General features: G+C 40.6%; 1 protein-coding gene across 5 annotated transcripts in view; it reads right to left on the bottom strand.

The window, feature by feature from the left end:
- The window catches only part of LOC109867000 (protein bicaudal D homolog 1), a 77137-nt gene extending 59828 nt beyond the window's left edge, over positions 1-17309 (bottom strand). For 3 of the 5 annotated variants that reach the window (XM_031801247.1, XM_031801248.1, XM_031801245.1), the window contains exons 1-2: positions 17144-17309; positions 16738-17010 (exon numbers count right to left, since the gene is read on the bottom strand). In XM_031801247.1, coding sequence (XP_031657107.1) covers positions 16738-17010; positions 17144-17197 — 327 coding nt within the window. In that variant the 5' untranslated portion in view covers positions 17198-17309. Of the gene's footprint in view, positions 1-16737 lie in introns of all 5 variants that reach the window. The other 2 variants (XM_031801249.1, XM_031801246.1) reach the window with 1 other exon arrangement.
- Positions 17310-22813: the final 5504 nt, after the last annotated feature.

The following is a 22813-nucleotide window of genomic DNA, read 5'->3' as shown; positions in this document are numbered from 1 at the left end:
CTCCTGTGACAATCTGAAGGATCAGGTTACCGTGGGTCTGCTCTACAGCGTGCTCTCTCTCATTGAGGGGGAGAGTGGAAGTCAGCTGTTTTATGGTCGTTCATAAAATACGCTGCCCCTATGCTCTGTAGTGTTTGAGATTGGAATGTAAACTGTGGAGCACAGAGAGACACTTGGACATCAAATGTTTGAATAATTCAACTATATTTATATTTTTGAGAATGTGGGAATGGTCCGTGGACACTTAAAGGACAGTCATCAAAAGATTATTTGTCATGTGCGCCAAATACAAGTGAAATGTGAAATGCTGAAATACTTACTTACAAGCCCTAACCAACAGTGCAATTTTTTAAATAAAAAATAGGTATAAGGTGTGTTTCATGTCGACTGTGTTTCATTTGGTGATCTCATAAAGGACAGGAAACACACATAACTGTATCTCTTAAACTTTAAGACTTAAAGTATACATTTCTCAGCTGTCAGGTTGACAGTTGAACTCGGAAGTTTACGTACACATTAGCCAAATACATTTAAAATCAGTTTTTCACAATTCCTGACATTTAATCCTAGTAAAAATACCCTGTCTTAGGTCAGTTAGGACCACTTTATTTTAAGAATGTGAAATGTCAGAATAATAGTAGAGAGCATTATTTATTTCAGCTTTTATTTCTTTCATCACATTCCCAATGGGTCAGAAGTTTACATACACTCAATTAGTATTTGGTGGCATTGCCTTTAAATGGTTTCCCACAATAAGTTGGGTGAATTGTGGCCCATTCCTCCTGACAGAGCTGGTGTAACTGAGTCAGGTTTGTAGGGCTCCTTGCTCGCACACACTTTTTCAGTTCTGCCCAAACATTTTCAATAGGATTGAGGTCAGGGCTTTGGAAGACCCATTTGCGACCAAGCTTTAACTTGAGTTATTTCTACAACTTGATTGGAGTCCACCTGTGCTCTGTTGTAGCCACCGCACCTCCATCTTGGGACTCCCTCACCATTGCAAACAAATATTTAGGAAGATATCATTAAAGTCTACATTCATTTAATACTTTACTTTAAAATTATATTATGTGAGCTAAACATACAAATAAAAAATATACACTGAAAAAAAATCTAGCCCAACATGCAACAATTTTAAAGATTTGAGTAAGTTACAGTTCATAAAAGGAAATCAGTCAATTTACATAAATTCATTAGGCCTTATCTATTGATTTCACATGACAGGGAATACAGATATGCATCTGTTGGTTACAGATACCTTTATAAAAGGTAGGGGCGTAGATCAGAAAACCAGTCAGTATCTGGTGTGACCACCATTTGCCTCATGCAGCGCTACACATCTGCTTCGCATAGAGCTTGTTGAGGAAAACTTGTTCATGAAATCAGGCAGAACTAATTTATCAGAAATAAGTGGTTTATTCAAGCAATTACAAGGGAGATCACTCTCTCAGGATGAACCAGGAGAGGATCTTGTTAATTTACAAATGACACAGTCTTTATAGACTTCCTCTACAAAAGATATATAACCCTTCTAGGGGGAGGTAAACTTTGAAAAGAGATGGGGTAATTAGCTCCACTTCCTTAGAAAAAAAGTACAAATGAGAACAGGTTCTAACCAGTTCTCACAGCCTCTATGTCCAAGATAGATGAGTGATAAGATATTTAAAGCCTAACCAGAGGAAACTATATTTCTGCGTGGCTAGGCTTTTAGTGCCCTATAGATAATGAGCCAGTATGAAAAGAGGTTACTAGACAGCTGTGGAAAATTACCAGTGACTGTGGAAAACTACCAGTGACTAGTACTATTCAACTCAAGAATTTACACAGCATTAGACTCTAACAAAATCCTTCTGCACACAGAAGTTGATCAGGCTGTGGATTGTGGCCTGTGGAATATTGTCCCACTCCTCTTCAACGACTGTGCAAAGTTGCTGGATGTTGACGGGAACTGGAACACGCTGTCTGTCGTACACGTCAATACAAATCATCCGAAACATGCTCAATGGGTAACATGTCTGGTGAGTATGCAGGCCACTGGGACAATCTCAGCTTCCAGGAAATGTGTACAGATGCTTGTGACATGGGACCGTGCATTATCATGCTGAAACATGAGGTGATGGTAGAGGATGAATGGCACGACAATGTCCTCAGTGTCTCGTCATGGTATCTCTGCGCATTCAAATGTTCATCTATAAAATGCAATTGTGTCCATTGTCCGTAGCTTATGCCTGCCCATACCATAACCCCACTGCCATCATGGGGCATTCTGTTTACAATTTTGACATCATCAAACCTCTCGCCCAAACGACGCCATACACGCTGTCTGCCCGGTACAGTTGAAACCGGTATTCATCCGCAAAGAGCACAATTGGCCATCGAAGGTGAGCATTTACCCACTGAAGTCGGTTACGACACCAAACTGCAGTCAGGTTAAGACCCTGGTGAGGACGACAAACACGAAGATTAGCTTCCCTGAGACAGTTTCTGACAGTTTGTGCAGAAATTTCTCAGTTGTACAAACTCAAGTTTCATCAACTATCCGAGAGGGTGGTCTCAGATGATCTCGCAGGTGAAGAAGAGGTCCTGTGGTCCTGGGCTGGCGTGGTTACACTTGCGGTTGTGAGGCCGGTAGGACGTACTGCCAAATTCTCTGAAACGACCTTGGAGGCGGCTTATGGTAGAGAAATCAATGTTATATTTTCTGGCAACTGCTCTGGTGGGCATTCCTGCAGTCGACGTGCCAATTGCACACTCTCTCAAAACTTGAGACATCTATGGCATTGTGTTGTATGACAAAACTGCACATTTTAGAGTGGCCTTTTATTGTCCCCAGCACAAGGTGCATCTGTGTAATAATCATGCTGTTTAATCAGCTTCTTCATATGCCACACTTGTCAGGTGGTTGGATTATCTTGGAAATGTAAAAATGCTCACTAACAGGGATGTAAACTAAGTTGTGCAAAACATTTGGGAAAAATAAGCTTTATGTACATGTGGAACATTCCTGGGATCTTCAGGTCACGAAACATGTGACCAACACTTTACATGTTGCGTTTATATTTTTGTTCAGTATATAAAAATATTTTCCCTGAAGTAAACATTTTTGAGATTAATAATGTTACTGCCCCCATTACAACAACAAAAATACTATAATACATGTAATTCTATCTTTGAAACATTTCATTGAAATATTGTGGAGGACTGCTCCTACTGTGGAGTACCAATTTGGCCGACCGGCGGCTTCAAAGCCTCTCAATGGCCAAAACATATAAATCCAGGGTTTATACGGTTGAAGTCGGAAGTTTACATACACTTAGGTTGGAGTCATTAAAACTAGTTTTTCAACCACATTACAATTTCTTGTAATTAACAACCTTTATGACACAAGTAATTTTTTCAACAATTGTTTACAGACAGATTATTTCACTTATAACTCACTGTATCACAATTCCAGTGGGTCAGAAGTGTACATACACTAAGTTGACTGTGCCTTTAAACAGCTTGGAAAATTCCAGAAAATTATGTCAAGGCTTTAGAAGCTTCTGATAGGCTAATTGACATAATTTGACATAATTTGAGTCAATTGGAGGTGTACCTGTGGATGTATTTCAAGGCCTACCTTCAAACTCAGTGCCTCTTTCATTGACATCATGGGGAGAAAAAAAATCTGCCAATGGTTCATCCTTGGGAGCAATTTCCAAATGTCTGAAGGTACCACGTTCATCTGTACAAACAATATGACGCAAGTATAAACACCGTGGGACCACGCAGCCGTCATTCCATTCAGGAAGGAGACGGGTTCTGTCAAACTAGAGATGAACGTACGTTGGTGTTTAAAGTGCAAATCAATCTCATAACAACAGCAAACAACCTTGAGAATATGCTAGAGGAAACAGGTACAAAAGTATCTACAGTATATCCACAGCAAGACAAGTCCTATATCGACATAACCTGAAAGGCCGCTCAGCAAGGAAGAAGCCACTGCTCGGAAACCACCATAATAAAGCCAGACTAAGGTTTGCAACTGCACATGATGACAAAGATCGTACTTTTTAGAGAAAAAATAGAACTGTTTGGACATAATGACCATCGTTATGTTTGGAGGAAAAAGGGGGAGGCTTGCAAGCTGAAGAACACCATCCCAACCATGAAGCACGGGGGGGCAGCATCATGTTGTGGGGGTGCTTTGCTGCAGGAGGGACTGGTGCACTTCACAAAATAGATGGCATCATGAGGTAGGAAAATTATTTGGATATATTGAAGCAACATCTCAAGACATCAGTCAGGCACTAAAACCCTGTTGTGTACATCCAGGATTAATTCCAAATGGCAATGTTCCCTATATAGGGAACTACATTTTAGGGAATAGGATGCTATCTGGGACAGATTCATTTTTTTTGTGTTAAAGTAAAAGCTTGGTCGCAAATGGGTCTTCCAAATGGACATTGACCCCAAGCATACTTCCAATGTTATGGCAAAGTGTCTTAAGGACAACAAAGTCAAGGTAATTGGAGTGCCCATTATAAAGCCCTGACCTCAATCTTATAGAAAATTTGTGGGCAGAACTGAAAAAGTGTGTGCGATCAAGGAGGCCTACAAACCTGACTCAGTTACACCAGCTCTGTCAGGAGGAATGGGCCAAAATTCACCCAACTTATTGTGGAAAGCTTGTGGAAGGCTACCCGAAACATTTGTCCCAAGTTATACAATTTAAAGTCAATGCTACCAAATACTAATTGAGTTTATGTAAACTGGGAATGTGATAAAATAAATAAAAGCTGAAATAAATTACTCTCTAATATTATTTTGACATTTCACATTCTTAAAATAATGTGGTGATCCTAACTGACCTACGACAGGGCATTTTTACTAGTATTGAATGTCAGAAATGGTGAAAAACTGAGTTTAAATGTATTTGGCTAAGGTGTATGTAAACTTCCGACTTCACCTGTATATATCATTGCTCTATAATCACAGGAGAACTCCTACCAAGGTCATTACGGAATAAAATGGCCTCTTGCTATCTCCCCTCCTCTTCTTACTTATTTTTCTTCTCTTCCATGGAGAGATTATGAAATGAGAAACATGAAACAAGACTGGATCCCACCCCAAAATTGCTTCAGTTTGCGTGGAAACATCTATGACATGACAGACATGAAAACTAAAGCTTGCAGAAGCTTTACTTCGAATGTGTTCAGAAGGGTCATTGTTTCCATCTTAATTAGCAAATGAAACCCAAAGCACTGTGTTACTTTAGGTCTCAAGTTAACTGTAATACTTTACCATGATATTTTATGGTCTTATAGAACTGTTTCACACTGACATACAAAAGTGTATAATGGTGAAAAGTACATGAAGTATACTTAGAGAAATCAACAGAAATAGTTTCCTCAAAATAGCCTAAAACAGGCCATTTGGGTATAAAACCAACTAAAACAAACCTTCTCTTGTGAATGGGTCCATTCCTTTTTGCAGTGACTTCAAAGTTGAGTTTGCTGCACAAACAGCTGAAGTAGGGCTCTACAATCAATCCAGAAGCCTACAGGCACAGGAGTCCAGTTCCCTTTCCAGAATCATTTCACTGCAGTAAAAAGAGCTATTTGAAAAACACGATATCTTGGATGCACCCCAGGCTTCTCCCATAGACCAGCATTAGACCTTGACTTACTCATGCGAGAATCACAAGGGAGGACACAAAAAACACAGAGGGGACTAAATATACACATCGACTAAATATACAGGATATAGACTTTCTAAGAGGCCTCGCTGGCAACATGATTGATTAGCTTTATCTGATGAACGTCAAAGTTGACTTAATCCTCACAGTAACCATCTTTTTAATGCTTAATCTAAAACCAAGTAAAATGTACCATGTTTAGATAATGCCATACCAACTTAAATAAATGCCCCTCTTCACATTTCTTTGCCCACTCGATTTGTTCAAGTTTGCAAGGCCTAAAGGGTAAACTTTCTACCCCACATGTATCAGTTATCACATTTGCTCCCTATTTTTAAATGCCAAGTCATTATCTCTCTATCTGCAGGCCACACCTCTCCTACTACTGCGTATTGTGTAATCTGCTTGCGACCCACTCCCCTCTTCTCTCCAGAGTCAACACCGTCACAATGTCCACACTGTCACAAAGGCCTGAAACAACACACAAGATCACTTTCTGTGGAGTGTGACAGGTCAGTGTCATCCTCCACCCCTCCCCTGTCATTCGTCCCTCTGTGTACTCAGTAATAACACCCGCACCCCCATGTCACATCCCTCTCCCTCTCGTTTCCACATGCTTCTCCACATACTGCAGGTTACTACGCAGCCCAACACAATGCCTCTCAGGCATAATATATTTTTTACACCAACAGGCAGAAATCAATGCATATTTCCCCCCTTCCTCTCCCCAGGGGGAGCCACATGGGAGTCTCTCTGAAGCTAGGGAAGGAGAGGGGGAAGGAGAGGGAAAGGTGAGGGGGAAAGAAGGAGTTGCAGGGAGAGGGAGGAGAGACTTTGCAGGGGGGAAGGGGATTTCATGGACTATCGATTCTGCCCTCCCCTTTCCCATTTCCCAATGCTGATGTCATCAGGAAGGAGGTGGAGAGCAGGGTAATGACATACATGATGCATCTCTCCATTGTCTCTTTTTCCAGACAGAAAATACAGATTTACTACCAGAGTTGTCCCCACAGTAGGGCTGAAGCTGTATGCTGTATGGCAGCAGTATGTAGGCAACGTTTTAGACTGATCTAATGAATCATTGCATTTCTGTTAAAATTTTGTATCAAGACTGCCCAAATGTGCCTAATTTCTTTATAAATAACTTCTCATGTTCAAAATTGTGCACTCTCCTCAAACAATGGCATGGTATTCTTTCACTGTAATAGCTACTGTAAATTGGACAGTGCAGTTAGATTAACAAGAATTTATGCTTTCGGCCAATATCAGATATGTCTATGTCCTGGGAAATGTTCTTGTTACTTACAACCTCATGCTAATCACATTAGCCTATATTAGCTCAACCGTCCCGTGGAAGGGACACCGATCCCAAAGAAGTTTAATCTAACTATTATATTAATCTGACACAATCCACAATAATCGCATTATTGTGTGCATGTAACCGTACTCATTGAAGCCTTACATTTAAAGTAACACCTTGTTATCCAAGGGAATGTGACATGATTCATGACCATGCTTAGCTGTCCTTCCTGGAGAAATGTATCTTAGGTTGATGATATCTCATATACACTACATGACCTAAAGTATGTGGACACGTCCTCGTCAAACTTCTCATTCCAAAATCATCATTAATATGGAGTTGGTCACTCCTTTGCTGTGATAACAGCTTCCACTCTTCTGGGAAGTTTTTCCACTAGATGTTGGAACATTGCTGCGGGGACTTGCTTCCATTCAGCAACAAAAGCATTAGTGAGGTCGGGCACTGATGTTGGGCTATTAGGCCTTGCTCGCAGTCGGCGTTCCAATTCATCCCAAAGGTGTTCGATTGGGTTGAGGTCAGGGCTCTGTGCAGGCCAGTCAATTTCTTCCACACCGATCTCAACAAACCATTTCTGTATTGACTTCATTTTGCGCATGGGGGCATTGTCATGCTGAAACAGCAAAGGGCCTTCTCGAACTGTTGCTACAAAGTTGGAAGCACAGAATCGTCTAGAATATCATTGTATGCTGTAGCTTTAAGATTTCCCCATCACTGGAACTAAGGGACCTGACGAACGGACTTGTTGGAAAGGTGGCATCCTATGAGAGTGCCACATTGAATGTCACTGAGCTCTTCAGTATGCCATTTTAATGCCAATGTTTGTCTATGGAGATTGCATGGCTGTGTGCTCGATTTGATTCATTGTCAGCAACAGGTGTGGCTGAAATAGCCCGAATCCAGATGTTTGAAGGGGTGTCCCCATACTTTTGTATATATAGTGTAATATCAAATCATACACTTCCTGTGAAATATAAGACTGGATGCATGCAAGCTAAGCAAGGAGCCTTCTGCGACAGGGATGAGTTGTGGCACACTGAACCTCTAACATTCTCTGCTATTATTAAAGCCTTGAGAACAGAAACCTCCAGTGATGTTAGAGCTGTGCTCCTCAGACAGACATCAGTTACACTTCAGACCTGAACGTGTGTGACAGCATAGAGCACATTCTATGGGTTAAATCCTATATGTGACAGTCTGTGTAGGACTAGGGAGCCATGTCTAGGTGGTTAGTACACTACATGTCGATACCTACCTAATGTATTTTTGAAAAGTATTTCTTACTTGAAGCCTGTGTAATCTGCAGTACTGTCAAGTATATCTGTAAATGATTTTCAGCCTGGTTGACTTGCTGATGGAGTTGTCATCATTGTTCAGATGAGCACACATCTGGATGTAGAGCTTCTAATATTATGCTGCTGTAATGTCCTTTCTCCTCCTTCCGCTAGTTTCCTCTGATAGGCCTATCCTCTATCCCTATTTCGTTGCCTTACAACCTGGAATTAAAATTGACTTTTTGGGGGGTCGTATCATTTGATTTACACAACATGCCTACCACTTTGAAGATGCAAAATAGTTTTTATTGTGAAAAAAACACGAAATAAGACAAAAAAAACAGAACTTGAGCGGGCATAACTATTCACCCCCCAAAGTCAATACTTTGTAAAGCCACCAATTACAGCTGCAAGTCTCTTGGGGTATGTCTCAATAAGCTTGGCACATCTAGCCACTGGGATTTTTTCCCATTCTTCAAGGCCAAATTGCTCCTTCAAGTTGGATGGATTCCGCTGGTGTACAGCAATCTTTAAGTCATACCACAGATTCTCAATTGGATTGAGATCTGGGCTTTGACTAGGCCATTCCAAGACATTTAAATGGTTCCCCTTAAACCACTCAAGTGTTGCTTTAGAAGTATGCTTAAGGTCATTGTCCTGCTGGAAGGTGAACCTCCGTCCCAGTCTCAAATCTCTTGAAGACTGAAACAGGTTTCCCTCAAGAATTTCCCTGTATTTAGCACCATGCATCACTCCTTCAATTCTGACGAGTTTCCCAGTCCCTGACGATGAAAACATACCCACAGCATGATGCTGCCACTACCATGCTTCACTGTGGGGATGGTGTTCTCGGGGTGATGAGATGTGTTGGGTTTGCCCCAGACATAGCGCTTTCCTTGATGGCCAAAATGCTCAATTTTAGTCTCATCGAACCAGAGAACCTTTTTTTTGTTATTTTTTAAAATCATGGATTTAATGGTGCTCCGTGGGATGCCCTGCCTATTGACTTTGGGGGTGAATAGTTATTCATGCTCAAGTTTACATTTTTTGTGGTAGTGTTTATTAACATGTTGTGTTAATAAAATTCTACAAATTCCTCCCCAAAAATGTATTCCAGGTTGTAAGGCAACAAAATAGGAAAAATACTAAGGGGGTGAATATTTTCGCAAGCCACTGTTGTTGTTTTTAGTAAATTGTTAGATTACTTATTAGATTTTACTGCACTGTCAGAACTCGAAGTACAAGCATTTCACTACACTCGCATTAACATCTGCTAACCATGTGTATGTGACCAATAACATTTGATTTGTTTTGAACTGGAGGGTAATGGAGACACCATCACTGTGGAAAGGGATCCAGTTGCAACCATGGAGTCCGGGCCTGTCACTAAAACACTGGTCTGTGAGTAAACGATGGACAACCCATGACAGCCAACCAGAATACTCTATAAACGCTGGGGATTCACCCATAAGAGATAAAAATGTATTGGCTGCTTTTAGTGCAACAGTACTAGAGCCTATTTCTGCTCTGTCCTTCAGGCATAAAACAATAAGCATTATGCAACCGTCTGTGGAGAGCATGAAAATCGATGTTAGAAACATGCATATACAGTAAGCTACTGACATTGTTACTTTATATGGTTCCACACAGTGAGCACAGTGGCGGTTTGGTCTGTGTTTGGTCAGTGTTGGTGATTTTACGTCATTACCAGAACATCATTGCCAACATCTCATTATCAACACGTCATTACCGACATATTATTACCAACACGTCATTACAGACATGTCATGACCAACACGTCATTACCGTCATGTCATTTGCAACACCACTTTAGTTTTTGACATTTCTCAGGTATGGGTTCACCCCTGAGTCATGCAGATTGTCCATAGCAATATGTCAGTGTGTAGAATGTAACCGCAGCTTTCTAGCCCAGTGTGGGCGGGTGTTGCTGAGCCCTCTGCTCTGACTGACCTAGTCTCTGAGACAGACTCATCACTTTAGTGGACCGACCATGCTGAGGCCCTGCCAAGTCAGCACAGCTAAGATCCGGCCAGGGCCCCCCAGCCAAGCCAGAGTGATGTGGCTTAGACAACACTGGCTTCTGTTATACAGCCGTGCTGGGGTCAGAATAAACATCAACAATGACCGACACACAAAGACATATGAAAACACAAACGCACACACAAATCAAAACACCATATCTAAATCAATAAGCAGACTTGTGTGGAGCAGAGCTCTTAAGAGACAGGGAGTGATGCTTTAACATGCAAAGCTGTCAAAAAAGGGTGGCTACTCTAAAGAATCTCAAATATAAAATATATTATGATTTGTTTAACACTTTTTTTAACTACATTTTTCCATGTGTGGTATTTCATAGTTTTGATCTCTTCACTATTCTACAATGTAGAAAATAGTAAAAAATTAATAAAAACCCTTGAATAAGTAGGAGTGTCCAAACTTTTGACTGGTACTGTAGTTTATACTGTTAGAAATAGATAAGATTAGCATTCCTGAAAAATTATTTTGTTGAAATATAATTTGATAGGGGCCTCCCAAGTGGCGCAGTCATCTAGGGAACTGCATCGCAGCACTAGCTGTGCCACCAGAGACTCTGGGTTCACACCCAGGCTCTGTCGCGACCGGGAGGTGCGTGGTGCGACGCACAATTGGCCTAGCGTCGTCCGGGTTAGGGAGGGTTTGGCCGGTAGGAATATCCTTGTCTCATTGCGCACCAGCGACTCCTGTAGAGGGCCGGGCACAGTGCGCGCTAACCAAGGTCACCAGGTGCACGGTGTTTCCTCCGACACATTGGTGTGGCTGGCTTCCGGGTTGGATCCGCGCTGTGTTAATTAAGAAGCAGTGCGGCTTGGTTGGGTTGTGTTTTGGAGGACGCATGGCTTTCGACCTTCGTCTCTCCCGAGCCCGTACGGGAGTTGTAGCGATGACACAAGATAGTAATTACTAACAATTGGATACCACGAAATTGGGGAGAACATTAAAAAAAAAAAAAAAATATATATATATATATATATATATATTTTTTTTTTATGTTCTCCCCAATTATATATATATATAATTTGATCTCTGAGAAATGAAGGTAATTGATTGCACCCAAATTGCTCATTTTAATTTAGAGGATTCATATAATATTCAATGATTGTAGTACCTAACATCTGATTTTGAACTTTTTTTAAACAATGAGTAAAACATGAGGAATCAAAAGAAGTGGTCAAAAGTCATCAATGGACCCCCCAACACCCCCACCCGACACTCCATGCCAATCCCACCCCAACAATGAGTATACTGCTAGGCATTAGTATGTCTCTCTATTTCTCTCATATACGATCATCAGATGAAAGGGTGGCATCAACACAACACACACTCAAACAAACATCATGCACTATACTACAACAAAATGCTTTGAAAATCAACATTTTATCAATCTGAATAAACAAGTATAAATACAAATTTAGCAGGAGGCCGAGTTCATTTTGATGATCTGCAATCTGAGTGCCAGTGAAAGCAAAAAAATATTCACACCATCCTTTGAAGTCCAGCTAGTGGAGCAGAATGCATACAACCCATAAATGCACACAGAACTAGCCATGATGCATGTAGAATTTAATATTTTAAGTTCCTCATCCAGAGCGTGCTATCCCACTGGGCACAGACGTCAATTAAATGTTTATTCCATCTTGGTTCAACATAAATTCATTGAAATTACATGGAAGCAACGTTGACCCAACCTGTGTGTGCCCAGTGGGATATTATCATGACTTTTTAGTCTGGCCCATATATGCTCAGCCATGGATTAACAACAGAACACCCACTGTGTCGGTAGAAATAGAGAATGAGAGAAAGAGAATAAGTGAGCAGATGTTCTCCAATCAGTTCTTAGGCTCAGGTTGGCCACTCCCAGATTGAGTGCATGTGAACTACAGTATATAAGTGAAGTATTAAACTGGCTTTGGGAAAAAGGATAATGACAACATTTCTTTGGCTATAAAACATAAGACAAAACCAAGGAGTGAAATTCCACAACTATATCAGATTAGGAATCTTTAACACTAGATCATCGATGTGTAAAAGATCAACCTTCTTAGCCCTGGGCTAAACTTAATAATTTGACAAGGGAACTCTGTCATTGGCTAGCTCCAAAAATATGGCGCTAATAACTTTCTAAGGTGTCTAAACCCAGGTCTAAGTGCAGTAGGGCTGACCACAATGACCCCAAACAACTGGTCGATTGTTTGGTCGTTAGGCTGTTGATCGACCGAGATTGTTTTAATCGAGCAGTAACAAATGTACATATATATTCGCGCCCATCTCAGTGAGCTTGATGGTCGGAGGCTCCATATGGAGAGTGTAACATAATTTCCTCCAGAGGCATGAGGAGGCCAAATCGAGCTGCATACTCCATCTCATTGCGCCTCCCACATTTTGTAACAATGCAGAGGGCTCTGTATAGCTCCGCATTGACACGATTGGTGGGTGTTATACATCCTGTATAAACACAAACTCACTTCCTTGACAACAGCTCTACACTGCTCTGTGAAGCGCAAGAAGTATGGAGTATGGAGAAACTGGAGACTTATATTTCCCTCACTAACTTTAAACATCAGCTAACCGAATGTTGGAGCTGTACATAGTCCATCTGTAAATAGCCCACCCAATCTACCTACCTCATCCCCATACTGTTTTAATTTACCTTTCTGCTCTTTTGCACACCAGTATTTAAACTTGCACATCATCATCTGATCATCTATCCCTCCAGTGTTCATTTGCTAAACTGTAATTACTTCGCTACTATGGCCTATTTATTGCCTTACCTCCTCACGCCATTTGCACACACTGTATATAAACCTATTCTTTTCTATTGTGTTATCGACTGTACGCTTGTTTATTCCATGTGTAACTCTGTATTGTTGTTTGTGTCGCACTGCTTTGCTTTATCTTGGACAGGTCGCAGTTGGAAATGAGAACTTGTTCTCAACTAGCTTACCTGGTTAAATAAAGGTGGAATACATTTTTTAAAATGCCCTGACTTCTGCTGAGGCCATATAACCATGAAATGCTGCATAGCCAATGCAGATGTCAGATTGAACATGCGCCCAGATGCACAATGCACTTCTCTCTCCAGAATGCGCTCTCTCCCGCCAATGTGTGCACATCCATTTAAGTGATAATGCCAGTGTTTGGAGGATATATTGTCACATTTGTTGTTCGTCGAGGGTCGAGGGCCGGCAAACTGTGCCAATATGTCCTCCAAACACCGGCTTCGAGGGCATTTTCACTTTTATTCAACGGGTTACCAACATGTTAAAATAATGATTGACATATTTTTATTAAAAACATTATATTCATGATTTTTTTCATACTATTTTATCCTTCCACAATATATAGTCCTGACACAACTCTAGGGTTGCTACCCAAGCCGGCTGGTCGTTCGTTCTATCGGTTCGGTTGCTAGAGACGCGACCCAGACGTTCGGTCTTCTTGTTCTGCATCTATAGACTCGAACCAGTTGTACGTTTTAAGTGTTCCATTGCCATACTGGCTGGCAACGTTCTTATCCCTTGCTTTCTAGCTAGCCAACTATGTCTAACTTACAGTCACATCAGAAAGCCAGAACAATAGCAAAGTAGATGCATTTGCAAATGTTTAAGCTGTTTTTTAGTGACATTTATTTGGATACATACATAACAATGAGCTAATGAGGTGCGGTCTCGATAACCACTCAGCTTGAAAGGGAAAATGTCCTGCTCTGATCCAGTGGAAAGGTCATAAAATAGGCTTACCTGATTACTTCTTATCAGTGCTTGACTTGGACTGAAATAGGTCCCGGTACTCATTTTGGATGCTGGTACTGCTTATATTTAGTAGCAAGAGCTCCGAAATACCTTCAAGCTAATATTCTGTAAGAGGAACAGGAGCTCAAGCAGTAGAACATTTGGTACTCAGCCCCGGTGAGCTCCTGCCCAAGTCAAGCACTGCTTCTTATCCCTTTCACAAATAGCCTACAGCTGCTTCGGTCCCGAGCTCACTGGCGGAGGGACCTGAAAGCCCAGAATATTTCATAAATTGTTGCTAGTTCGCTAGTGTAAGCTTCAGGCCAGACCCAAGTTAAAAGTTGATACAATGTTTCAAGTTCGTTACATACAGGCCATGTGTAGCCAATGAGATTCATAGGATATTCATTTTTATCAGGATATTTTCTACCTGCAGGCTGCAATGTTTTTATTTGTTGACTTTATGTAGGCTATTTTTATATAGTTGGCAATGGCAAAATAAGTTACTGTTTCACAAAAATGTGCACAGGAAAACCATAACTGGTACACAGAAATAGTAAGATACATTGGCATTCAACATGAGAAAGTTTGCCGACTCCTCATTACCGGCAACTTCAGGAGAGTAATGCCAGAATCTGTGAAAGCCATCAGGAGCGGGAGGAGAATAGTTGGCTCAGGTTAAGTTTTTTTTCTTTCTAGTTTCTAGATCTCTGGCGTCCTCTTGAGGCATGTGTCTTATTTAATCAAACCGTAAGCTTAAAGCATCAGACAAGCTCAATGAATATAGTTGATTTCATTAAATGTATTTAATTATATATGTAAAAATACACCTTTAAAAAAGTCGACCAATCGATTGGTCGAAAAAACAGAAACCTCCGCCGGTCGACCAAGATTGTTTTTAGTCGGGACAGCCCTAAAGTGCAGTTTAAACCAGGCTTTAGATTCAGGCCAGCAAAATACATCCTGAGAACTAAGACTGTAAGTGCTTGTTACCCATGTACAGTACTGTAAGAGATGACTCTGGTTAAATCTGATATAGATCCGGGCTGCTTTGCAAAGGGAAGTTATTCCATTTCAAACTGCCATTACTGCCCACCTCTCTCGCCACGTCCACCATCCTTGCCTCCAGTCTCTCCTCCCAATAGTCCTATAGCTTCCCCATGTCCATAAGGACCTTGCGCTTTGAACTCTGTCAGCAGCTGCCCCTTCCTGTTGCTTTATGCATGTTTGCAGTAATGACAGAATTCATTTAAAAAAGAAGTCATACGTTATTCAAGCTCTAGCAAGTGGAGGCAGACAAAACTCAGTACCTATGGAGTTTATGATATTCTTTACAGTAACACTTCAGAAATGAATAACACAATACAGCTTCTGCCTGGCTCTTTATCGGAAGAAAACAACTAAAGTGTACATCTCACTAACATACGTGATACAGAGGGGGAATATTTGGTCTATGGTGACATGTTTACATATTCTATCTATGTTCATTGTTATCTAAAATGATAGTATATGAATGATAGAACTGTATTACTTATTAGCTCACAATGACCTCCCAGCAGCAACCCCATGCCCATGGGTCAACTAACCCACAGATACAAACATACACATACATTTTCCCTGACACCCAAAAGTACTCGTTACATTTTGAATGCTTAGCAAGAAAGGAAAATGGTCTAATTCACACACTTATCAAGAGAACATCCCTGGTCATCCCTACTGCCTCTGATCTGGCGGACTCACTAAACACATGCTTAGTTTGTAAATCATTTCTGAGTGTTGGAGCATGCCCCTGGCAATCCATGAATTTAAAAAAGCAAGAAAATGGTTCCATCTGGTTTGCTTAATATAAGGAATTTGAAATGATTTATACTTTTAGTTTTGATTCTTGAGTATATTTAAAACCAAATACTTTCAGACTTTTACTCAAGTAACATTTTACTTGATGACTTTCACTTTAACTTGAGCCATTTTCTATTACGGTATCATTACTTTTACTCAAGTATGACAATTTGGTACTTTTTGCACCACTGGGTTTATAAAAGCACAATTGACTCCAGAAGCAACAGGAGCTGCAGCAGCAGCTCTTGCTCTGTCTGACAGATTTTCCGCTTAAACTAGGCTCTGTATATGTATGTTGTGCGCATGTGACAAGTTGGAATCATAATAACTAACGAAAATACACAAGCACCAATTCCACTAAATTATGCAAATGAATCTATATTTACATTGAATGGATGTTGTCATCAAGGAATAGGCTAAACATGTTTAGTTAGCAATGGGATTGTTTTGTTCTCCCAGACATTGGCTGGTGCCAATTTTATTTATTGCTTTTTTTGTTGTTGTTGTTGTTACATAAAGTCAGATATTATCAGCTAATGGAAACACTGACACGCACACGCACACGCACACACACACACACACACACACACACACACCTTTTCCATACAAATTATATGTCATTAATGTCTCAGAATTTACCAACATATGGCAATAAGCTCACCCAAATTTAAATAAACATGCTATAGTTTATATACAATAAATGTATCTTGCCATTTCATGTAGCCTACCTAGTAAAATGATCTAATAATAGGTTTGGTCCTGATTGACCCATACAGCATTGAATTCTCTTGAATAAGGAAAGAAAGAAAACATACATAAGAAACATACTGTATAACCTACCTCTTGTAATTGTTCCAACTCTTGCTTCAGCGTCTCCTGTTCCGATTCCAGATCGGCATACTGGTGCTTTAGAGTCTGGTTCTCATCCAACACAACAAGACCGCATTCTGCCGCCCTTATCTTCTCTCTGTTCGCTTCCGCAAGTTCCTGGGTAAGCCGCTCCACCTTCGCCCGGTACTGATCCACAGTCTCCCCGCATCCTCCACCGGCAGCCATCGCCCTTCTCTCCCTGTCTCCTTGCGTTGGACACGCAGAGGCGGAAGTTGGAGGATGCTGAAACAAACGCAGCGGAACCAACCCCACTGTTAAATGTGGGAAAGCCAGGTGGAATACGAATAGGCTATTGCAGAACAGCACCAAAACAAATGCTGTTTCTATCAGTGAAAGATGACGATTATTAGCCTACTTCAATTGAGGGGTCGTAGCATAATGATACATTACGGTAGAGTGATCTCTTCATCAATTCTTTATGATCATTTTTGATTATTCACGGGGTGCAGGACGCCATCTCTCGATTTTTATGAAGAAAAGTGGTCCACGAAGCACCCATCTCTCATGGCGTCACTAGGACTACACGTCGACGCATCTTGCCTGTCAACGCTGAGAAAATAAAATGTATTGTCTGAGTACATTTTAATAGGCTTACCTGAAACCTTTGAAGATCAGAAATTTGAAAAATATACAATTATTAGGCAAATATTATCTTTAGAGATACCGAAAAGGTTATCTTTTATTATTGGATTCAATCACTGTCAATATTCGTGTTTTATGCTGAAGAAATGACCAAACCATATAGGCTATGTCTATGGTGTATTATATGCATCGAATAATTTAAATGTTAAATTAGCTTCATAATGCTACAAAAAAAAAAAAAAAAAAAATGCACAATGCACTAAATACAAGCAGAGTCATTTGAACTGGGTTAAGGTTGGTTACATTAATTGCACTCAGCATTGTCATCTAATGGATGATACAGGAACATCCCACATCAAAGCAATGGCAAGTAAGGATCATAACTTACAGTGCTTGCTTCAGGCAGTTGTTTAAAGAAGAAACCTATTAACAGAAATGTATATACCTGATTGTTCACTTCTTCCAAATGACCGACAAAGGCAACAGGTCGCAACTTATGGTCTTTCTGACCTACTTTATAAAAGTATGTGGACACCCCTTCAAATGAGTGGATTCGGCTATTTCAGCCACACCCGTTGCTGACAGGTGTATAAAATTTAGCACACAGCCATGCAATCTCCATTGGCATTAGAATGGCCTTACTGAAGAGCTCAGTGACTTGGCACTGTCATAGGCAACGTGGCACCGTCATAGGATGCCACCTTCCCAACAAATCAGTTTGTCACATTTCTGCCCTGCTAGAGCTGCCCCGTTCAACTGTAAGTGCTGTTATTTTAAAGTGGAAACATCTAGCAGCAACAACGGCTCAGTGGTAGGCCTAACAAGCTCACAGAATGAGACCGCCGACTGTTGAAGCGCATAGCACCTGCACACAAGCCTAAGATCATGATGCGCAATCCCAAGCGTTGGATGGAGTGGTGTAAAGCTCTCCGCCATTGGACTCTGGAGCAGTGGAAAAAGCGTTCTCTGGAGTGATGAATCACGCTTCACCATCTGGCAGTCCGCCGGATTCATCTGGGTTTGGTGGATGCTAGGTGAATGCGGCAACAGTTTGGGGAAGGCCTTTTCCTCTTTCCGCATGACAATGCCCCCGTGCACAAAGTAAGGTACATACAGAAATAGTTTGTTGAGATTGGTGTGGAAGAACTTGACTGGCATGCACAGAGCCCTGACCGCAACCTCACTGAACACCTTAGGGATGAATTGGAACGTCAACTGCGAGCCAGGCTTAATCGCACAACATCAGTCACCACAGCAATGGATACACATGGTGTACACAGTACAGTGAAATGCGTACTTGCAGATTCACCTCTCAAAAATGTGACCGTAATACAAATAGAAGTAATTCATTTGAAAAATAGTACAAAATAAAAGCTCATTGGAATAAATATAGAATAAATGAAGTCCAATAAAATGCAATTGTACTACAGAAAATGTGAGTGTTTTTTATTCGTTAATCATTTCACTTCCCACATGCACCTTTACTTAACTAATTGGTGTATCAGCACTGTTAATATGTACAAGTGATAAATAAGAATATGTATTTTTTTCAGGTATAAGCAGACAATTTTACTCCAAAGTGAGTTATACAGTTAACTCATTTCGTATGTGGCCCTTTCAGAAACCAAAATGGCCTATTATGAGGTTGCAAGCACTATATGTTCCAACATTCTGAGTCATTGGAACCATAACAGTACCAGATATGTACTGTATCTTGCCTAGGACAAGATATACTGTATTCTTTTTGGATTTATTTGACCATTAAAAAAACATAAAATACAACCATTATGTGGACACAATGCACTTACAATCATCAAGGATGACACAAAAAAAGTGGTAAAGGTTATATCCTGTCTACATTTTGTCAGTATGGGTGAAATATAGCTGAAATTCTTGGAAATGTAGTTCTCTGAATTCACCATCTGACCCGTAAATAACCCCAGCTCAAATGAAGATAAGGAGAGCTATAGCTCAATATAACAATACACCCATAGAAAGTATGAGGAAGGGAAGGGCTGCTAGGGCACGCAATAGTAGATCTTTGTAGACTATAAACACATTGAGCAAAAATGTGAAAGTCAAACGGGTATGTCATACAATAGTGACACTATCTTAGATTTACAAGAGGAGGTAGTGTGATGAGACCTAAACCTTCTGTCCTGCAGATAATTATGCCATTAAACCGTTGTACTCAGAAATACACTTCTCACATAATATTCGTATTGAGAGTTATCACCAAAACACAAGTACTGTAGGTTGAATAAGCAGCTTCAGATGCATTCTGTTGTAAATAAAGGGCTTTAAATATGGAAATGTACACTTTCACATATATTTATAGCATTAGAAGTCCTAGAATAGGGATTATCATCAATATTAAACAAGATTTTCAGAACCACAGCCGCATGAGAAATACAGACACCATACAAATGTAATCATTAGGAATTAGATGTATTACAGTATTTATTTATGTATGTGTATTCATGTATTTGCAATATCATTATACAATTCCAGTCAACATATCTGGATGAGTGGAGAGTGAGTTGATAAAAAAACACAAAAATGTTATTCACTTTACTCAGCCATATTGCTTTATCTGTGAGAGATAATACTCAATTATCAATTCATTCATCAGTTTCAACAGCTTCTGAGATAGCAGCATCATGATTCCCTCATCACGGACACAGATGACAACATACAGATACATCCTATTTACAAAGCTTTTGAAGATACATTTCTTTAGTGTTCATTGTGTTAACTGAAAGTGACTATTGGGATGGGGAATGGCAACATGATGCAGGTGTGGCAACATAGGTAGAAAAGGTTGGAACGGCAATATCCCTGGGTAAAGGTTTTGTAGTAGTTGCAATGGCCCGTACTGTAGTGAGCAAGAATTCAACGGAAACAGAGAGATAGCCTCTTCATCCTGTTTTCTCATGGAAACAAATGACAGGATCATTTTATTGAAGTTTTTATCAACTGTCTCAAGCATGACTCACGTCTTATACAATCACATATACAGTCGTGGCCAAAAGTTTGAGAATGACACAAATATTAATTTTCACAACGTCTGCTGCCTCAGTGTGTATGATGGCAATTTGCATATACTCCAGAATGTTATGAAGAGTGATCAGATGAATTGCAATTAATTGCAAAGTTCCTCTTTGCCATGCAAATGAACTGAATCCCCCCAAAACATATCCACTGCATTTCAGCCCTGCCACAAAAGGACCAGCTGATATCATGTCAGTGATTTTCTCGTTAACACAGGTGTGAGTGTTGACGAGTGTCACGCCCTGACCGTAGAGAGCGTTTGATGTTTCTATTTTGGTTTGGTCAGGGTGTGAGGGTGGGCAGTCTATGTTCCATGTTCTATGATTTTCTATTTCTATGTGTTTGGCCGGGTATGGTTCTCAATCAGAGGCAGCTGTCTATCGTTGTCTCTGATTGAGAACCAAACTTAGGTACCCTTTTCCCCCACCTGTTTTGTGGGAAGTTAACTTTGTTTTCGTTCAGGGCACATAGCTTCACGGTTTGGTTTTGGTTCTTTGTTTTGTCGGTGTCATTTTTTTGAATAAAGAGGAAATGTATGCTTACCATGCTGCACCTTGGTCCAGTCCTTCCTCTGTCAGCCATGGTTACCTGCAAGGAAACGCGTGCCGTCATCATTGCTTTGCACAAAAAGGGCTTCACAGGCAAGGATATTGCTGCCAGTAAGATTGCACCTAAATCAACAATTTATCAGATCATCAAGAACTTCAAGGAGAGCGGTTCAATTGTTGTGAAGAAGGGTTCAGGGTGCCCAAGAAAGTCCAGCAAGCGCCAGGACCGTCTCCTAAAGTTGATTCAGCTGCGGGATCCATGTCTCCCTTCTCCTCCTCTGCACACCAAAGTGGACATGCAAAAGAGTCTGTATCATTGTCAAAATGACCATTATCATCCATCCTCGTCATTCTTATAATCGTTATAATCAAAACCCCTTTTTTTATAATGTCGTTCATCCTCAGATATGATTCCAGCAATATTGACTGTTGGACGTGCTAAATCTCACCATGATGACCTTGGCAGCTGTTCCCCTCCCACTGTATTCTGCCTTGGTCCTGGCCCTCCTCTCTCCCTGCTCTGTCCTGAACAATACTATCTTTACAGGAGCCATTACTGTGGCTGCTGGAGTGCCCACTGTGGTCTTGAGAGATGCGGTCAATATTGCACTCTCCAGGGTGTATTCTTGTGACTTCTGTGTCGTGGTCACCTCTCCAGTCAGTGACGATGTCCACATGCTGTGGCAGCACCCTGTGTTGAAAAGTTCCTTCTGTGGACAGAAAGAAAGCACAATATTGCTTGATTATCTTTGTCCTAAAAATTACTTTAAGAACTACTAACTCAATTCAGATAATGTTACCATAAAATATGATACACAGAATACAATTTCCCAGACTTGAGACAGAATCAGCCATTTGACATCTAACCCCTTTGCCTCCTTGTAATGTATACTCCCCCAAAATCTCTTATGTTACATAGGCCTGCCCATAATGGTAACATAACAAGTCAAGGTCAATTGAACACACAGTGCCTGTATGTACATGCTGGTATGGACATTCTTCATTCTGTCTGTTAACCGACCATCCACCTAGCCCCTCGTGCCTCTCCTCCCACTCTGGATGGCATCTTCATGATCTCCTCAATAGAGTGGGACAGTTTTTTTTTTTAGGAGGAGTATTGTCCACTCCTCTATCCAAAGTGAACTGTTCATTAGAATTCTCTCTCAAACGTTTCTGTGGTCCATGCACCGTCTCTTGCATAGTAGTCAGGCTCTCCCTTTTTAAAATCCTTTGTACTTGTAGGCTCCTGATGTCTTATGTTGTCTGTTCTTGGTCTATTCCTATGCCTTCAAAGCAACTCTGTTTCTCTCCTTCTGTCGTTCTTTCCTTCTTTCTTTCAGGTAAAGGGAGTAAGCTAGTTGTCCTCCTTTCTTCCCCGTCAAGCAGATTGTGTTTGGCCAGCATCATATGATCATTAAGAGGAGGGGTAAAGTTGACTATTTAACTGTGCCTTTCCTGGTAATCCACTAACACTAATCAGTGTTGCACTGAGCTGAGATATCCTAGCTCCAATTAACCTTGTGTCACCTTTTCTTTTTCACCTCTGCATGTTTTACTATCAGCGCAGTTTGAACAGTGCTGAACACGCGTAGCAACAACTTCATCGTTATTGTTATCTAAAATAGCAACACTAGCTATATCTGAAGGGATATTTAATTTTATGTAGTTGTGTAATTCTAATCAATTTAATAAATGTAATGTTATGAAACTCTAGTTAAGAATATCTTGTGTTGTGCGTGTCATGTTGTAAGTGTTGCTGCTCTTCCTTGTCTACAGGTATATTACCCACATCTTTACCTTTACTACTCTGGCTTCCACATGAACTCTCATACACTATGCCTGAG

This window comes from Oncorhynchus kisutch, linkage group LG22, assembly GCF_002021735.2.
Source record: "Oncorhynchus kisutch isolate 150728-3 linkage group LG22, Okis_V2, whole genome shotgun sequence".
Taxonomy (NCBI): Eukaryota; Metazoa; Chordata; class Actinopteri; order Salmoniformes; family Salmonidae; genus Oncorhynchus; species Oncorhynchus kisutch.
This window is presented reverse-complemented; position numbering and strand designations above follow the sequence as displayed.